The sequence below is a fragment of the Hyperoodon ampullatus genome (genome assembly GCF_949752795.1).
Source record: "Hyperoodon ampullatus genome assembly, chromosome: 8".
Lineage (NCBI taxonomy): Eukaryota > Metazoa > Chordata > Mammalia > Artiodactyla > Ziphiidae > Hyperoodon > Hyperoodon ampullatus.
In genome coordinates this window covers 36,253,495-36,272,988 of record NC_136921.1, presented here as the reverse complement: position 1 = coordinate 36,272,988, position 19,494 = coordinate 36,253,495, and the positions used below count along the sequence as shown (strand labels likewise).

General features: G+C 38.6%; 1 protein-coding gene across 1 annotated transcript in view; it reads left to right on the top strand.

Moving 5' to 3' along the window:
- Positions 1-16,037, top strand: part of LOC307057484 (uncharacterized protein) — a gene marked incomplete at its 5' end in the record, with an annotated part of 64,474 nt that extends 48,437 nt beyond the window's left edge. Inside the window, 2 exons of the mRNA XM_079710682.1 lie at positions 14,851-14,953; positions 15,675-16,037. Of these exons, the coding sequence (XP_079566808.1) occupies positions 14,851-14,953; positions 15,675-16,036 (465 nt within the window). The 3' untranslated portion in view covers position 16,037. The remainder of the gene's footprint in view (positions 1-14,850; positions 14,954-15,674) is intronic.
- Between the last annotated feature and the right edge of the window lie 3,457 nt (positions 16,038-19,494).

Genomic DNA, 19,494 nt, shown 5'->3' with positions numbered 1-19,494 from the left:
ACTGCCATGGAAACTGCCCGTGGAAAAGCTTGGCTACTCTGGAAAAACTGTCGTTTCTAACGTGGAAGAAGAAGCTGAACACAATGGACACAGTTGGGCTTGACCCCAGAGACAACTCCTGGGCAGGACCAGGTGGACACCCCAATATTTTTTCTAATGTGGTAGGAGTCTTTTAAATACCATTTACTTTTATTCATTTGGACTTACAAGTATCCTTTAAAAAAAAAAAAATGTCCAGATGTCTGTGAGAGAAACGAAGAAAACAACCTTCGTTCATTTGTATGTTTGTGTGAACTGGGTCAAGCTACAGTGGCCACACACACAAACACACAGCTCTCACGTATGCTTAGTGTTTTATATCTCACTGTTTACAAAGGGTTTCCCCACATGCATCTCTTCTTCACAGCTGCTTTGCAAATGGTGAGACTGGGACTCAGAGAGCTTGAAATATTTGAGGTGCTGCAAGCAGGACTTTAGAAACTGCAAATTTAAATTCAGATTTGAGTTCTCCTTGCCTTCCATATCCCGTTGTGTGTGTGAGTATTTCTATACATGTCTGGGTTTTGTATGTACACACACATGATCACATCTCTGCCTTTTTAAATAGTGAAGCAGACACATGTGCAGGTGATCAGCAAACAATCCAGAGAAGCTCAAACCATCTCTTACCTCGATATTCTGCTATTTTATAAGATCCTTATACCTGGAGGGTGAAAATTAGATGACAGGGTTTCATTTCATAAGCGTTAGAGATAGAGAGTACTGCATGTACCTATAAAACACACTTAAAGTTGAGTGTTAAGATTTTACAACTTGACGTAGAAATATCTATGTAGTGGTTGATTAAATAATAAAACTCATGAATTATATCTCTGTTTACAGGCCTAATTCCAACACTGATAGTATATTTACATCTGTGGTTTTGAATTACTTATAGTAAGTCAGTCTACTCTTAGTAAATGGGTATTATTTGTAGCTACAAAGTATATTTGAATTCCATACCCTAAAGCCAGGTTCATTAGATATTTTCATGTGATAACCTTTCTGATCAGGGCCTAAGTAACACAATTCTGAAACTGAAAATGATAAACATGCATAAAAGTACACTATACAGGTCAATTTATAGTAATAATAATGGTGGCTCTAAACAAATTATCTCACTAGCAGTGAACATACAATGGGAGCGTCATAAGAGATGAACTAATGCCACTTCCTGAGATAGAAAATTCTCACATTTTACATAAAGCCAGAAGTAAAAATGGTTCCAAGAAAAAAGAATGTGTTAAGAATTCTAAGAGTTTAGCTTAGAAGGAGGAAAAAAAATTGGTTTATCACAAACATTGCTATTTTTCCTCCCAAAGTATAGAAACAGTTTCCATTCTCTGACTCCATGATGTCATGCTCTGAATAAGAAATGATGAAGGAAATGGAATTATACAAATAAAAGATAAACTTACCAATTAGATTTAATAGGAAATGAAAATCTGAAAACAAACTTGGTAAATATCTAATAAAACCTTAAGGATCATGGAATTATTATTTGCTAGAATCTTGTTCTTGATTAGAATTGTGTAAAGTTCTACCTGAATATTTCTTGAAAACTATAGTATATCATCTTCTAACATTCTTAACAGATGTAAGTTTTTCCATTCACTTTTATTGTATGGCCACGTTTTGTTTTTGGGTTTTTTGGGGTTTTTTTTTTTTGTTTTTTTTTCCATTTTGACCAGATTACCTATGTTGACCCTGGTAATCTGCCTCACTGGGATGGATTACTACTCTTCCTGATGGCGATTTCATTGGCAGAATCTATAGAATTATGCTTTGGGCTCTGCCGCAGTCTTTAGCGCTGCTACTTAAGTGAGACCACTGAAAAATGAAACCAAGCCTAGAGTGTGTTGAAAAGACTTTCCCTATCTGAACAGGGCAGGAGTTTTCAGGCTGTGAGTCCCTCACCCTCTCACTTTCTTTGGAGGCAGGGAGGCAGTTACAGACACCAGCAGTTTCTGCCTAAAAACCTGGCAAGGAGAAAAAGCAACTATGTAACTGATGTGAGTTAGTTTATTAAATGCCTCTTTTCTTCATTTAAACAGGATTTGAAAATCCAACCCAGACCAAATTACTTTTTCCATACTTTAATACACCCTGGATAAATTTTAAAGCACAGGTTGTATTTTATATAATAAGAATAGGGAAACTTTATTCCTATTTCGCGTGAAATGACAAGTACGGTGACTTGGTTTAGATACGTTTACATTCAGGTAGACCATCGTCACGTTAACCGTGAACTAGCACTGGGTTTTAAAGTCTTTGTAGTTAATTTGAAGGCATCAATATATGTACAGGAGCAGTACCTGTCTCAAAGTGCACTGCAGACATCATCTTTGAGAAATGACAAGGGTAATCAGTTTGGCTTCATAGCTGAAGGCACCTGAGCACACAGAGCCTGGGAGAGACTTGCTTAACCACTGAGACAAGGAAACTGCCCTCGTGTCAAGCAGTTAATGTTCTGTCACTTGCCAGACATTCCTGCTAAAGATTCATGTTCTGAAATGTTCATGAACCAACTAGACGCACAAACTATGTGGTCTGGATTAAATAATATCTGCCTGAAAGGAAAGAAGTGAAGTTAGCCAGAAGGCCAGATGGCAGCTGTATTTTCTGCAGAACTCTATTTGGAAAGTGAGCTTTATGTAATTTTTGGTCATTTCTTACCATCTTAGGAGACCATTTTCAGAATGAGTCATTGAGGGATAAAGCACACAGGTTTCGAAAAAATGAGCTGCACAGACATAGGCATGTCATACAACCTGTCCACAGAATTATAGCTATTTGGTGAAAATGCTTGGATTTCTTTCTCTTCCAGCACTGTTATGACCTCCTCCTCTATCCTATCTTTTTTACTATTCAGCAGGCTAAAGTACTCCAGAGCTAAACTCTGTAGCTTACAATACTGTGGAGTTCACATAAAGGAAAAATGTGGCTGAAAAGGTCATGGACTTATTACTAGTGTTGTCTTTGACTAGATTGTTCACCCAAGTGCAGAAAGCCAGCAGTTCTCAACTGCATACACTCAAACATGATGTTTCCTTTCTTTTTGAGGCAGAGTGCTATTTCTAAGTTGCATCTTCCAGCAAACTAGGTACCTTGGACTCATGAAGATTTAGTTCATGTTCTGTGTTTAAGAACACATCATTTACTTTGAGGTTGTAGGGTGAGCCCCAAGCTTTTAAATAGGAGCAAAGAAACATCAACTCACACTGGGATTACTGAGACCATAACAATTCAGGTTAGAGAAAAATTTCCAGAAATCAATTAAGGTCATTCATTTTCCAAAGGGTGGGATCATCTCTAGGCATATCTGGTTTCTTCTGTTTCTTCCTCCACATCTCATTGGTTACCAATGCTTGATTCCTATTCCTTCTAATGGACTTTTTTTTTTTTTTTTTTTTTTTGCGGTACGCAGGCCTCTCACCGTTGTGGCCCCTCCCATTGTGGAGCACAGGCGCCGGACGCGCAGGCTCAGCGGCCATGGCTCACGGGCCCAGCCGCTCCGTGGCATGTGGGATCTTCCCAGACCGGGGCATGAACCCGTGTCCCCTGCATCGGCAGGCGGACTCTCAACCAATGCGCCACCAGGGAAGCCCTCTAATGGACTTTTAGTTTCATACTTTTTTTCCATTACTACCTTCATTCCTCTAGTCAGACTCTCACGGTCTCTCATTCTAGACTCTTCAGAGCTGCTCAGACCAAATCCAAATTTTGTTCCATCGAATAGCATCCTAATTCCAGTGTAATCTTCATAAAACATTGAAACCATGATGATGTTCAAAATCATTCAATAGTATCCTGTTTTGTTCTACAGCACTTAGATCCGGATGATCTCTGCCTAGATTTCATGGTTCAGGATAACCTGCTACCTTCTCTCTTCTCTCTCTCATCTAATAACTGACTTTATTTCCTGCTCCTCTACAGTGTACTGGTGCTCAAGCTTCTCTCCCATTTCTGTGATGTCTGTTCTTGGAATAAGGCATTCCAAGATAAGTCTTACTTGGGACACCCCTCCCTTTCTCCTTCTAGCTTGATAAACACCCACTCACTATCTCCCCTCCCCATTCATTTTGACACATACTGACTGAGCACCTGCCATCAAATTGAAAATCACCTTACAGTGAGTACATGGTGAGGACTACAGGGCTGTGTGAAACAGGGTCATACTGTACTGCTTGAGTCTGTCTGGACTGCTCCAGACCTCCACATCCTTCTCTTCTGAACTTCTAAGTACTTAAAGTCTAGACCAGAAGGCAATGGAGTGGAGTGCTCAAAATAACCCCATGGTGCAGGAAGAATCTCTTGGAACTTATATTTACATTTTTTCATATCTCTAAAAATGCCTATTTTAGAGTGTTTTTATAAAGTGTATTTAGTACAAAGATACATGTGTAACATTTACAAATAAATAATATACATATGTTGGGGTCCATTTTACTAATAGAGTGAATGGTCAAAAAATATATAAAGCCTCAAATTCAGGACAATTTCATCGGGGTTTTAGGAGGTCAGCAAACTGGCCCACCCAGGTCCATTCATTCTCTCGTTCAAAAATTGTTTACTCATCCCCTACAGCGTGCCAGGCAGTTGGAGAGAGAGATCAGGCAAGATCAAAATGTCAGCTTTACTTCTGAAAAAAGCTCACTGGAAAATGTGGCTTTAGATCAGGGCCAGGATTGTTTGCTAATATTTCACCCCTGCGGTTAGCAGACAAGTCACAGGTAAAGTGGGTGGGCAATTATAGCTCCTTTTCTACCTCCCTCCTCCCCAGCCAGGGGCTGCACCTAAAGCTTCCTTCGTGACCAAGAGCAGGTGAGAAGGCCAGAGGCTCCTAACAGAGGAGAGGGGGAGGAATGGAGTGGGGCAGGCTCCGTTTATTCTTTCAAATATGCCTATGAGAGAGGCCACTCCTTCTTGGGGGAAGGAAGGGAGGGAGCAGGTGGAGAGAGGTCTCTCCTCATAAATAGGCCACTGTTGCTTCAGCTTGTATCATCTCCTAATAAGTAAGGTTTCCTGTTCTTTCAAATGTATCTGCCTAAAAAAGAGCACTCCTCTCTTTTACCAAAAGAACAAGCAAAACACGTAAACCTGTTGACCAGATTTTGAATTGTGTACTTGAAGGCCTAAGATATGCCATTATGTGGCCCTGCCCCAGAGTTCATTACACAGAAAAGAGTGCTGTGTGTGTGTGTGTGTTTCTTTGAAAAGAATGGTCTGGCTGTCAATCTCATCTAGATACAACATATAACTCCTTTCCAAGCTCCGCTCGCCCATTCCCCACCATGCACAGCATGCCGCCCCGACCCAAGCTGTTCCTACTATTAAATTTTGCAGTCTCTGGCACATTGTGGAAGGGAAGACGTAGGTCAAGGCATGTGGTCACGAGAAACAAAGCAAAGAGAAACAAAAGCTTTGTTGCTTCTCATTGTTCATAAGCAGAAAACAATTTTGTGTCATTCTCGAGAGAGAGAGGGATGCATTGGAAGCATATCTGGTCCCTGGCCAAGGGACTTTGTTGAGGTCATTGAGTCCATCTGCACTCCTTCTTTTTTTTTTTTAATAGTGTTTATTTTTATTTTTACTTGTTGACAGTTTGCTTTATTTATTTATTTATTTATGGCTGTGTTGGGTCTTCGTTTCTGTGCGAGGGCTTTCTCTAGTTGTGGCAAGCGGGGGCCACTCTTCATCGCGGTGCGCGGGCCTCTCACTATCGCGGCCTGTCTTGTTGTGGAGCACAGGCTCCAGACGCACAGGCTCAGTAATTGTGGCTCACGGGCCCAGCCGCTCCGCGGCATGTGGGATCTTCCCAGACCCGGGCACGAACCCATGTCCCCTGCATTGGCAGGCAGACTCTCAACCACTGCGCCACCAGGGAGGCCTGAGAAATGTGTTTTGACCATGATCTCAACTAGGGAAATTGTAAGCAACGTAGAAGATACCTAAGGATATAAAGAAGGAAAGAATCTTGCTCTGCAGTAGAAGCCCAAACTCTTGGATAAGCCTGGTGTTGCAACCTCGTGGATTTCAGGCCTGGGGATAACAATAAGGCATACCTCTCCTGCTACTAGGAAAGAAATTGAAGCTAAATTCCAGAAATGTCTTTTACTACTGTATAACTGAATTAAAATAGATTATCTAGGTGAAGTTTCCAGACTAAATAGGTTCAATATAAAACCCAGATCACACATTGCTTCATTACTGTGATTTCAGGCTCCCAAAGCCATGCTGCCCTATCGCCCTTCGATCCAAATCATCCCGTTAGTCTAAGAAAGTGCTACACTTCTCCGAAAGGGGCAGTAACATATATTTGAGCCCTGTCATGGTAAAAATAAAACTTTTAAAATCCTAGTAAATGAAAATTTTAAGTTTAAAAAATTGTACTACTGCTACCACCCCATTGTAAGATCTGCATTATTTTAAGAATGTTCTAGGAAAATAATGGTGAAAATACACTTTGCTGATTACAGTGCTATACATATTCCATCTGGGACTCGCATGTCATATTTGCTTACTTGATTAGCCAGGCGCTTTTTCCTGTTAGTGTCCACATTCATCTTTTTCAAATGTAACCCTGGTTTTCATCTCAACCTGACAAGACCAACCTGGATTTTGACAGTCACACGGATTTTTATCTACTTAAACTGCTAGAAGCAAAATCAGATTTTGTCCCTGGCTTTTGTTATTAAGAAAAGTAATAAAAACCGAAGCAGAATTAGATCAGGGACATCCATTATTTTAACCAGGAACAAAAAAGAAATATATGGCTCTACCTAAGTATTGGATTAATTTAAGTGTACACGGGATGTTAAAAATTGCATTTAAAATGTGTTTCTCAGCTGATCATGTATTCGGTATACAAATTTTAACATTTTCATTGCTCATTGTAGAAATAATAATATAGTAATAATAAAAACTCTCATTTGTTGAGTGTTTAGTGTGTATCTTCCCTGTGCCAATTTCTGTGGTCAAAGCTTAAGCCTTGAATCGGTCCCACCCAAACTGCATGGCCGCTACACAGCAGAGGAAGGGGTACTGGGGAGCTTTGGGTGGAAGATAAACAATAGGTTCTACTTCAGTATTATTATTCCTGTTTGTATAGATTGTGCATTCTCAACAGGGGCTGTATTTCCCTCATGAGTGTGAAAATTGGTTCTTGGGGCTTAAAAAAATCAGATATTATGGCTGAAGTCGGAGTGTGAGGGAGATGTGACTATGGGATAGTCAGAGAGATGCTACATGCTGGCTTCGAAGATGGAGGGAGGGGACATGAGCTCTCGAATGTGGAGAGACTACAGAATCTGGAAAAGGCAGGGAAACAGATCCTCCTCTGCAGCTACAGAACTGTAGGATAATAAATGTGTGTTGTTTGAAGCCACTGAGTTTGTGCTAATTTGTTCCAGCTGCAGTAGAAAACGAATACACTCAGTTTCCTCTCCTGTTCACTGAGAAGAATAGAATGATTTTTGTCACAGGTTTGTTGTAAGCACTAAATAAAATAATTTGTGAGTGGTACTTAGCATAGGGAACATAGTGATATATGCTGGCTTTGACAGTACTCAGACAGGCAAGGTTTGCACCCTCAGTGTACTTTCCCATGTTGAGGTTGCTGAGAGACTTCTTTGATTATTTCAGTGACAACAGTCAAGCCTCAAACTGGCCCTGTTATTTTAAGGAGACTTTGTAGATTTCTCAGATTCTTCATGTATTGATTTTATTTTATGTTTTTAACTTTTATTCAAGTATAGTTGATTTACAATGTTGTGGTGATGTCTGCTGTACAGTAAAGTAACTCAGTTTTAAATATATATATATATATATATATATATATATATATATATATATATATATATATATATATATATATTTGGTTGGCCAAAAAGTTCGTTTGGGTTTTCTGTACAATCGTATGGAAAAACCGAACGAACTTTTTGGCCAACCCAATATATATATATTTTTTCATATTCCTTTCCATTTTGGTTTATCACAGCATATTGAATATAGCTCCCTGTGCTATACAGTAGGACCTTGTTGTTTATCCATCCTATATACACTAGTTTGCATCTGCTAATCCCAAACTCCCAAACCTTCCTTCCTCCACCCCGCTTCCCCTCAGCAACCGTAAATCTGTACTCTATGTCTGTGAGTCTGTTTCTGTTTCGTAGATAGGTTCACTTGTGTCGTATTTTAGATTCCACATATAAGTGATATCATGTGGTATTTGTCTTTCTCTTTCTGACTTACTTCACTTAGTAGGATAACCTCTAGTTCTATCCGTGCTGCTGCAAATGGCATTATTTCATTCTTTTTTATGGCTGAGTAATATTCCATTGTATATATGTATGACATCTTCTTTATCCATTCATCTGTCAGTGGACATTTTGGTTGTTCCCAAGTCTTTGCTTTTGAAAATAGTGCTGCTATGAACATAGGGGTGCATTATCTTTTCAAATTATAGTTTTGTCTGGGTATATGCCCAGGAGTGGGATTGCTGGAGCATATGGCAACTCAATTTTTCGGTTTTTGAGGAATCTCCATATTGTTTTCCATAATGGCTGCACCAATTTACGTTCCCACCAACAGTATCAGAGGGTGCCCTTTTCTCCACACCTTCTCCAACATTTATTATTTGTAGACTTTTTAATGATGGCCATTCTGACCGGTGTGAATGGTATCTCGTTGCAGTTTTGATTTGCATTTCTCTAGTAATTAGCAGTGATGAGCATCCTTCCATGTGCCTATTGGCCGTCTGTATGTCTTCTTTGGAGAAATACCTATTTAGGTCTTCTGCCCATTTTTCTTTTTTTTTTTTTTTTTTTTTTTTTTTTTTGCGTTATGTGGGCCTCTCACTGTTGTGGCCTCTCCCGTTGCGGAGCACAGGCTCCGGACGCACAGGCCCAGCGGCCATGGCTCACGGGCCCAGCCGCTCCACGGCACGTGGGATCTTCCCAGACCGGGGCACGAACCCGTGTCCCCTGCATCGGCAGGCGGACTCCCAACCACTGCGCCACCAGGGAAGCCCTTCTGCCCATTTTTCGATTGGGTTGTTTATTTTTTTGTTATTGAGTTGTATGAGCTGTTTGTATATTTTGGAAATTAAGCCCTTGTCAGTCTCATAATTTTCAAATATTTTCTCCCAGTCCACAGGTTATTTTTTTGTTTTGTCTATGACTTCCTTTGCTGTACAGAAGCTTGTAAGTTTGATTAGGTCCCATTTGTTTATTTTTACTTTTATTTCTATTGCCCTGGGAGACTGACCTCAGAAAACCATCATGTATTTATTTTATATTTCAACTGTGGGATGTTTCTTTCAGTGCCTTCCAGGTACCACCAACTCTTAGATCCCTCCTCTAAGCAAATTCTCACCCCATTCTCTTCCCCTCTTCTGCTCTGTCTGAAACCTTGGTGGAGTGTATGGAGAAGGAAATTTCCAGCAATAGCAGAGAGGAGAAACGGGCCAGCTGCCAAGCACCCCAGTGAGGGAGGGGGAGCCCCAAGTGGGCTGCCATTCCTGAGAGGCACTCCAAGTTAGAGCCTGCCTGGGCTGAGAAGAATGAACTCAGATGCATTGTTTTCTTTTTTTAACTTAAGGACAGTGTGTGTGTGTGTGTGTGTGTGTGTGTTCATTCTTGTTTTTTTTAATGACAGAAAATTCTGAAAATGAGAATCTTCACAATGTAGCATTCAATGACTTGCTTCGTTAAGTCAGTTGGGTTGAGCCTGGTGTAAATGAAGTGAAGGCCACAGGTTTTTCTCTCTTTGTTGAGTCAGTTATTTTCACAGAGAACAGCTTTTGCGTTATCACAGGAAAAGAAACCAATGGAATGGTATTCCTACTACTTAAAGTGCTAAAACTATGTGTGTTTACATATGTTGTCTTTTTTTTTTTTTTTTTTTTTTTTTGTGGTACGCGGGCCTCTCACTGTTGTGGCCTCTCCTGTTGCGGAGCACAGGCTCCAGATGTGCAGGCTCAGCGGCCATGGCTCAGGGGCCCAGCTGCTCCGTGGCATGTGGGATCTTCCCGGACTGGGGCACGAACTCGCGATCCCTGAATCGGCAGGTGGACTCTCAACCACTGCGCCACCAGGGAAGCCCCATATGTTGTCTTTTAATCCTCATAGCATCACTGTGAAATAGATATTATTACTCTCACTTCCCGCTGAGGAAGGGCGAGTATCCTCACAATATCACTATGAAATAGATAAATAGATATCATGACCCCCAATTCCAGCTGAGGCCCCAGGGGCTCAGGGAGGGTGGCAGCTCTACTGGTTTGGCTAGGACAGCGATTTGACTGCTGTGTGGGGCTGCTGCGAGCTGGTTGCCTAGGCAGGACCTTTCCATTGAGGCCTTGTTTCAAAGCCCAGTTTTTAGCCTTGGAGGTCCATACATTGGACTTTTTTTCTGTGAGCTCAGAGGTGCTCAGACTCTATAGTGATATACTCAGGCTAACAGAGTTTTTCTATGGATGATGGATCAACCAGAAAGATTATGTCTTTATTATTAGGGCATTTGTTCTTTCTAAGGACCAGGACTTCCTCTTTCCAAAATCAAGAGCTCACAGACTTCTCTTGCCCTTAACGCCAATCTGATCCCCCCAGTGCCCCCGAGTTCTTTCTGAAATATGCATCCGGCCATTTCACTCCCTTGCTGTAACCCTTCAGGGACTCCTTGCTCCCCTCAGGATAAAGTTGAGGCTCCATTACTTAAGTCACAGGCCTCTCTCTCTTTGGATTCATCTTTCCTCCCTTCACTCAGTGTTAAGGATACTGAACACCCCCGTCAGCCCTGAATCTTTTTTGCATCTGTGCTTTGGTGTATTTTGGTCCCTCTGCTGAGATCATGTTCTTCCCCTTTTTTTCCTCTTCACTGTACCCCATTCATCTGGCTAATTCAGGGGTCAGCTTAGCTCTAATGGAAGCTTCCCTTGATCCTCCTAATCTCGGTCTTTGCTCCCACCCTGTACCCCCAAGTCAAAGTGATCTAATAAAACCTTGTACTTCCTCTGTAATAGCTTGTGTTGACTTGTGTCCTGTTTATTTGTCTGGTAACCCTCACCAGAATCTGCGTGACCACATCTACTCAGTTCTCTGAGGCCAGGGTCCATATTTCATTCACTATTACTCTGCTACCTACTACTTGGCACAAGCCTATGTATACAGGAAGTGCTCAATAAAATTTTCTTGAATGAATAGAGAATGGAAGACCTATGTTGAAGTCTTGGCCTTGCCACTTTCTAGTGTGCGACTTTTGACAAGTTCTTTACATGCTTAGGGCCTCAGTTGCCTCATTTTTAAAAAGAGAAATTTCATTGAGATGATATGAAGTTCTTTCCAAACATGAACATATTGGGATTCTAATGCAACTCATCAGCCATCCAGAAAACATAAATCAACAGTCAGTCGTATCTTGCAAATGATAAGTTGGGAGCATTGCCATGGAATTCATTTCTTTAACGTGGATTGATTATTTCACTTCATCTACTTATATACATTAATGGTCAATAGATTCATACCTGTACTTGTGTTGATATTTACGTCCTTAACTCAAGGGTTTATTTTCTGCCGGATAGTCTTCATTTATGCCGTTAAGCACATCCAAAAGGAGCCTCTTAAGCCTGAGAAAATGATAAATTTTGTTTATGTCTACTTTTTTGTTCTTATGTCCATCTGTTTTTACCTAGAGAGGGACTTAATGAAATCTTCTGCTGTACTAATAATTTCAATTGAAGGTAATTAAATAAACCATTATATGAGAGCAGCGGTATCAAATAAGAAAAAAACTGCAAATTTTGATGATTATTCATGAATGTGAGTTCGTAATGGACATAATACCATATATTAACAGTGTGGAATATTTGATATGAAAATAAAAGGAAAAAAGAGAACTACTAACATGCCAGTAGTAAGAGTACGAATGTGAAATATAAATCATTGTAATAGCTCACACATGATGTCTGCTAGGTTATCCCTGAAGAGGGAATCCACACCAAACTACAAGATTGCATCTGAGATTACAGATTTTGGAGGTTGCTTCCTTCTACATTCCTAACGCTTATTATCATACGTATCAGAATCTTACCATGTCTCAAGTACTTCTTGCTACTAAATTAAACATGCTTAGATATTTTGTTAATATATTACATGTAATAATCTGAAGTAGTAATTTACTAAGAGTTTCTATAGGTGCAATTAATTTTTCCTAAAATTTGCTCTGTTTCCTGGTAATTATGACTAATTCAAGACTTAAAAATAAACTGAATTTTTTTCAAAAATTACCTCTTAACCTTACTACGAAGTCTTTCACAATTCAGTATTTTTGAAATGATATACCTGATGGGTTAAAACAGCAGTATCATCAGTATTCTAAGTAAACTCACTACAAATGGATTTTATTTTCTGTTTTTAACTGAAAGTTATCTTGCCCAATGCAGAATTTCTTTTATCTTTGGACAAAACTGTATTTGGCTTAGGTTATAGGCTAATTACCATTAGGGTTCTTTTCCTCTCTCTCCATTACTTTTATGTATTGTTGCTTATTTAGCAATCCATGATGATCTTTGACCTCCTGACTCAGCAAAGCCTGCTTCCAGGTCAGGTGGCCATGACCTTGTGTGGACAGAGCATGGTCTGTTAGCAGCACATCAAGAAAATACCAAAGACAAATGGATTTGTTGTTTCTCTACTGACAAGTTAACTCTGAGCTCAAATCATAACTGGTAAAAATGATTTAAAGACTCAAATATTTGGTACAGAAACCTTGATGAAAATCTATACTTTTCAAGCAAATAAGAGTATATCTTTATTTCATATGGAAGATAAATTGTGGTGGTTTATTTGGGACAGCTTTTGCATTTTATTATAGACTACTTAAATTACTTTGCAAAAAGTAGGTTAAAGAAATTAAGAAAGTAATGCTCATATTTACATGTCCTAGTGTTGGAAGTGAATTCCAATTTTTATGCTAAACATGGGGTATACGGATAAGTAAATTAAAGTTCAAATCCTGAAAGTTACTCATTATGTTGATAATCAACTGAATATTGTAAATTTGGCCATATTCTTTAAAAATGTTAATTATTTCCATCATTAAGGTCAGTGATTCTTAATGGTGGGTGGTAAGGGTCTATTTTGTAAACAATGTAGTACTTTCTCTCGTAGCTCTGATTTTTTAAATTACTATCCTTAATTTGATATTTCCAATAGCATTATAGGAAAATAAGAAAGGTTTTCATTATCAAAAGACTGAGAAACCCATTTTAACTAATGTGCAGTTAAAGGTTGGTCCATGGCATAATTTTTGACGGGCAAGAAACAGAAGGAAAATGAGTTGTTCTCATTGAGCAGAAATCCAGACATTCTTGGGGAGGCAGAAGGGTACATATCTAAAGACCCAAGAAAGGACACACACTTGGAGAAGTTAAAAGGAAGGAAGAAGGAATACAGTGCCCAGAAGAGTCCTTTGTAAATAGTAAACACTCAATAAGTAGTTTTGAGTGAATAAATGAACTTAGACCACCCAACCATATGAAGCATTGATCTAATTTACTTCTGATATAGCATACAAAAGTGACACAAAGGTAGTTAGTAGGAGTGAGGAGAGACTTAAGCTCTTTGGGCATCGCTAGAAGTCTTATTCATGTTTAAATGAAGACAAATCTCAGATACCAATTTACCTGACATTTTCATTTTTAAAAAGGTAAAGAAAATGAAGGAAACTTCTATTTAGGGATCAAATTTTAACTAAGAAGAGATTGCTTGCTGAAATAGAAGTGGAAGGAATGTGTATCCATTTATTCAACCAATATTTACTGGACGTCTGCTATGTGCCAAGCACTTGGAAGACTATAGCCGTGATGTCCTCTTAACTTTTGTGATAACCAAGGAGCAGGTTACTTACATACAGCAGACTTTAGGAGGGAAATTTCAAATAGTCAAAGAAGTAGATGTGATTCCATAGTCTGAGACCGTAAAAGAGGAGATGACAAAGGACATGAGAAACCCAGTCCTTAAGTTCAAATTAGGGCCCTTTCTATGTGTTCCCGAGACTCCTCAAAACTCTCTTCTCAAATCCAGTATCATGCTGGGTCATAATTCCCCTGCGCTCATCTCTATTTACTCTGAAGCTTTAAGCTTCAAGACAGCGGGGCTGCATCTATCATGTTATCTTTGTATCCCAGCAAATAGGACAGTCCCTGACACATAGCTTATATATGCCCAATAAATTATGTATACATACACACCCACAATTCATTATATATATAATGAATTAAGCAATAAATAGTGATGAAATTTTGATAATATAATCATGAATATTTTTCCAAATTATCAAAGATAATGTATACACCCACACACACGTTCCAAGTCTAACAATTCAGTTTTTTGAACGATTCGAATTAAAGGTTTGAAAATTCTAAATAATGAGGAAAAGAAATGGCTGTGGCTGCAAAGGGCATGTTTAAATTAACTCAAAATATAAAAGACCATTTCAAGAAGAACACAAGGAGAGGCAAATAACTGAGAATACCAAAGAGAGAGATAATCCCATTAGAATAGTGTCAGGAAGCCTAAAGTCCAGAGTGAGCTGAAGTATGTAAAAAATTCTAAAAACAACAAAAGAGACTTAAAAAGCTGGCAAGGAACAATTCTACAGAAAATGATGGTGACAAAATAAGCCAGACATAGAAAACTGGAATGCTTGTGATGTTCAGTATTGTACCCATTTTTGCTAATGACATAGTTATAATTTCTGTCAAGACTAGAATATTATTTTTATTGTAAACTTTTTGTTTTACTTTTGTAGAAAAAAGAACAAGAAAGTGACAGGACCTCTGATGAGAAAAACAAAAGCCTATTCATCTCTTCTTATTTTTGCCTTTTAATTGAGGATCATGATTTCCCACCTGGTAAGGTAGAACAAAATGTGAACAAGAGGGAATTGAGGCACACAGCAGCATAACACTAGATCCTTAGCTGTTTGGCATGGATTGGGGTCTCCTGGCCCAGACTGTATCCACAAGCCTGAGAACACTCATGCCTGTGACTGTCCCACTCCAGCCAGCCACATTGGAGACATTTCAGCGAATGGAAAAGTCCCCAAAAGCCTGGAGATTGACAAAAAGAGAAAATATAAAATCCCAGCAAAATTCTAAAATTTATTCTGAAACTTTTTGAGAACACTCAGAAAAGAAAGAGGTAATCATTAGGCACCAAAAGGAAGTCAAGCAGGACTAAATGATTTTCCTCTTCAGTAGAGTAACTAGAATGCAGGATGAAGAAAATGTGGTAGATTCAGTATGTATGAATTTCATCAAGGCAGTTTTCACAGTATCTTATGATCCTATTAGGATTTAATGGAGAAATATGAACTGAATGACAGAATAGTCAAGTGGATTCACAGCTAGGTTTGCATAACCAAACCCAAGGAGTGCTAAAGAATGGGCCCATGTGATTGCAGGGGTGATCTATAGACATCTACTTCTGTTTTTCTCTAGATCTCTCTGTATCAGCAATGTGAATGATGATTAATCTGTTAGAGATAATACAAATAAGTGACATCTTTTGAACTCTTAAGTGTCAAACACTTTTCTATTACTCTATGTGTATTCGTTTATTTAATCCTTACAGCAAGGAAGCTGCACAGACTCTTAGATAGCCTCATCCACCAGCAAGAAGAACTACAGGTCTGCAGCCTGTGGAAGGAAAACCACATTCACAGAAAGATAGACAAAATGAAAAGGCAGAGGACTTTGTCCCAGATGAAGGAACAAGATAAAACCCCAGAAGAACAACGAAATAAAGTGGATATAGGCAACCTTCCAGAAAAAGAATTCAGAATAATGATACTGAAGATGATCCAGGACCTCAGAAAAAGAATGGAGGCAAAGATCAAGAAGATGCAAGAAATGTTTAACAAAGACCTAGAAGAATTAAAGAACAAACACCTAGAAGAATTAAGGAACAAACAAACAGAGATGAACAATAACTGAAATGAAAAATACACTAGAAGGAATCAATAGCAGAATAACTGAGGCAGGAGAATGGATAAGTGACCTGGAAGACAGAATGGTGGAATTCACTGCCACGGAACAGAATAAAGAAAAAAGAATGAAAAGAAATGAAGATAGCCTAAGAGACCTCTGGGACAACATTAAACACAACAATACTCGCATTATAGGGGTCCCAGAGGAGAAGAGAGAAAGGACCCAAGAAAATATTTGAAGAGATTATAGTTGAAAACTTCCCTAACATGGGAAAGGAAATAGCCACCCAAGTCCAGGAAGCACAGAGAGTCCCAGGCAGGATAAACCCAAGGAGAAACATGCCGAGACACATAGTAGTCAAATTGGCAAAAATTAAAGACAAAGAAAAATTATTGAAAACAGCAAGGGAAAAATGACAAACAACACAGAGGGAATGCCCATAAGGTTAACAGCTGATTTCTCAGCAGAAACTCTACAAGCCAGACGGGAGTGGCACGACATATTTAAAGTGATGAAAGGGAAGAACCTACAACCAAGATTACTCTACCTGGCAAGGATCTCATTCAGATTCGATGGAGAAATCAAAAGCTTTACAGACAAGCAAAAGCTAAGAGAATTCAGCACCACCAAACCAGCTCTACAACAAATGCTAAAGGAACTTCTCTAAGTGGGAAACACAAGAGAAGAAAAGGAACTACAAAAACAAACCCATAACAATTAAGAAAATGGTAATAGGAACATACATATCGATAATTACGTTAAACGTGAATGGATTAAATGCTCCAACCAAAAGACACAGGCTTGCTGAATGGATACAAAAACAAGACCCATATATATGCTGTCTACAGGAGACCCACTTCAGACCTAGGGACACATACAGACTGAAAGTGAGGGGATGGAAAAAGATATTCCATGCAAATGGAAGTCACAAGAAAGCTGGAGTAGCAATACTCATATCAGATAAAATGGACTTTAAAATAAAGAATGTTACAAGAGACAAGGAAAGACACTACATAATGATCAAGGGATCAATCCAAGAAGAAGTAATAACAATTATAAATATATATGCACCCAACATAGGAGCACCTCAATACATAAGGCAACCGCTAACAGCTATAAAAGATGAAATCGACAGTAGCACAATAATATTTGGGGACTTTAACACCTCACTAACACCAATGGACAGATCATCCAGACAGAAAATTATAAGGAAACAGAAGCTTTAAATGACACAATAGACCAGATAGATTTAATTGATATTTATGGGACATTCCATCCAAAAACAGCAGCCTATACTTTCTTCTCAAGTGCACATGGAACATTCTCCATGATAGATCACATCTTGGGTCACAAATCAAGCCTCAGTAAATTTAAGAAAATTGAAATCATATGAAGCATCTTTTCCGACCACAACGCTCTGAGATTAGAAATCAATTACAGGGAAAAAAATGTAAAAAACACAAACACATGGAGACTAAGCAATACATTACTAAATAACCAAGAGATCACTGAAGAAGTCAAAGAGGAAATCAAAAAATACCTAGAGACAAATGACAACAAAAACACGATGATCCAAAACCTATGGGATGAAGCAAAAGCAGTTCTAAGAGGAAAGTTTATAGCAATACATGCCTACCTCAAGAAACAAGAAAAATATCAAATAAACAATCTAACCTTACACCTCAAGGAACTAGAGAAAGAAGAACAAACAAAACCCAAAGTTAGTAGAAGGAAAGAAATCATAAAGATCAGAGAAGAAATAAATGAAATAGAAACAAAGAAAACAATAGCAAAGATCAATGAAACAAAGAAAACAATAGCAAAGATCAATAAAACAAAGCTGGATCTTTGAGAAGATAAAAAAAGTTGACGAACCTTTAGCTAGACTCATCAAGAAAGAGAGGGGGAGGAATCAAATCAATAAAACTACAAATGAAAAAGGAGAAGTTACAACAGACACCACAGAAATACAAAGCATCCTAAGAGACTACTACAAGCAACTCTATGCCAATAAAATGGACAACCTGGAAGAAATGGACAATTTCTTAGAAAGGTATAACCTTCCAAGACTGAACCAGGAAGAAAGAGAAAATATGAACAGACCAATCACAAGTAATGAAGTTGAAACTGTGATTAAAAATCTTCCAACAAACAAAAGCCCAGGACCAGATGGCTTCACAGGTGAACTCTATCAAACATTTAGAGATGAGCTAACACCCATCCTTCTCAAACTCTTCCAAAAAATTGCAGAGGAAGGAACTCTCCCAAACTCATTGTATGAGACCACTATCACCCTAATATCAAAACCAGACAAAGATACTATTAAAAAAGAAAATTACAGACCAGTATCACTGATGAATATAGATGCAAAAATCCTCAACAAAATACTAGCAAACAGAATCCAACAACACATTAAAAGGATCATACACCATGATCAAGTGGGATTGATCCCAGGGATGCAGGGTTTCTTCAATATATGCAAATCAATCAATGTGATACACCATATTAACAAACTGAAGAAGAAAAACCATATGATCCTCTCAATAAATGCAGAAAAAGCTTTTGACAAAATTCAACACTCATTTATGGTAAAAACTCTCCAGAAAGTGGGCATAGAGGGAAGCTACCTCAACATAATAAATGCCATATACGACAGACCCACAGCAAACATCATTCTCAATGGTGAAAAACTGAAAGCATTTCCTCTAAGATCAGGAACAAGACAAGTATGTGCACTCTCGCCACTGTTACTCAACATAGTTTTGGAAGTCCTAGCCACGGCAATCACAGAAGAAAAAGAAATAAAAGGAATCCAAATTGGAAAAGAAGAAGTAAAACTGTCACTGTTTGCAGATGACATGATACTATACATAGAGAATCCTAAGGATGCCACCAGAAAACTACTAGAGCTAATCAATGAATTTGGTAAAGTTGCAGGATACAAAATCAATGCACAGAAATCTCTTGCATTCCTATACACTAACAACGAAAGATCTGAAAGAGAAATTAAGGAAACAATCCCATTCACCACTGCAACAAAAAGAATAAAATACCTAGGAATAAACCTACCTAGGGAGAAAAAAGACCTGTATACAGAAAACTATAAGACACTGATGAAAGAAATCAAAGATGACACAAGCAGATGGAGAGATACACCATCCATCGTCCTTGGATTGGAAGAATCAATATTGTAAAAATGACTGTACTACCCAAAATAATCTACAGATTCAATCAATGTCTATCAAATTGCCAGTGGCATTTTTTACAGAACTAGAACAAAAAAATCTTAAAATTTGTATGGAGACACAAAAGACCCCGAATAGCCAAAGCAATTTTGAGGGAAAAAAACGGAGCTTGAGGAATCAGACTCCCTGATTTCAGACTATACTATAAAGCTACAGTCATCAAGACAATATGGTACTGGCACAAAAACAGAAATACAGATCAATGGAACAGGATAAGAA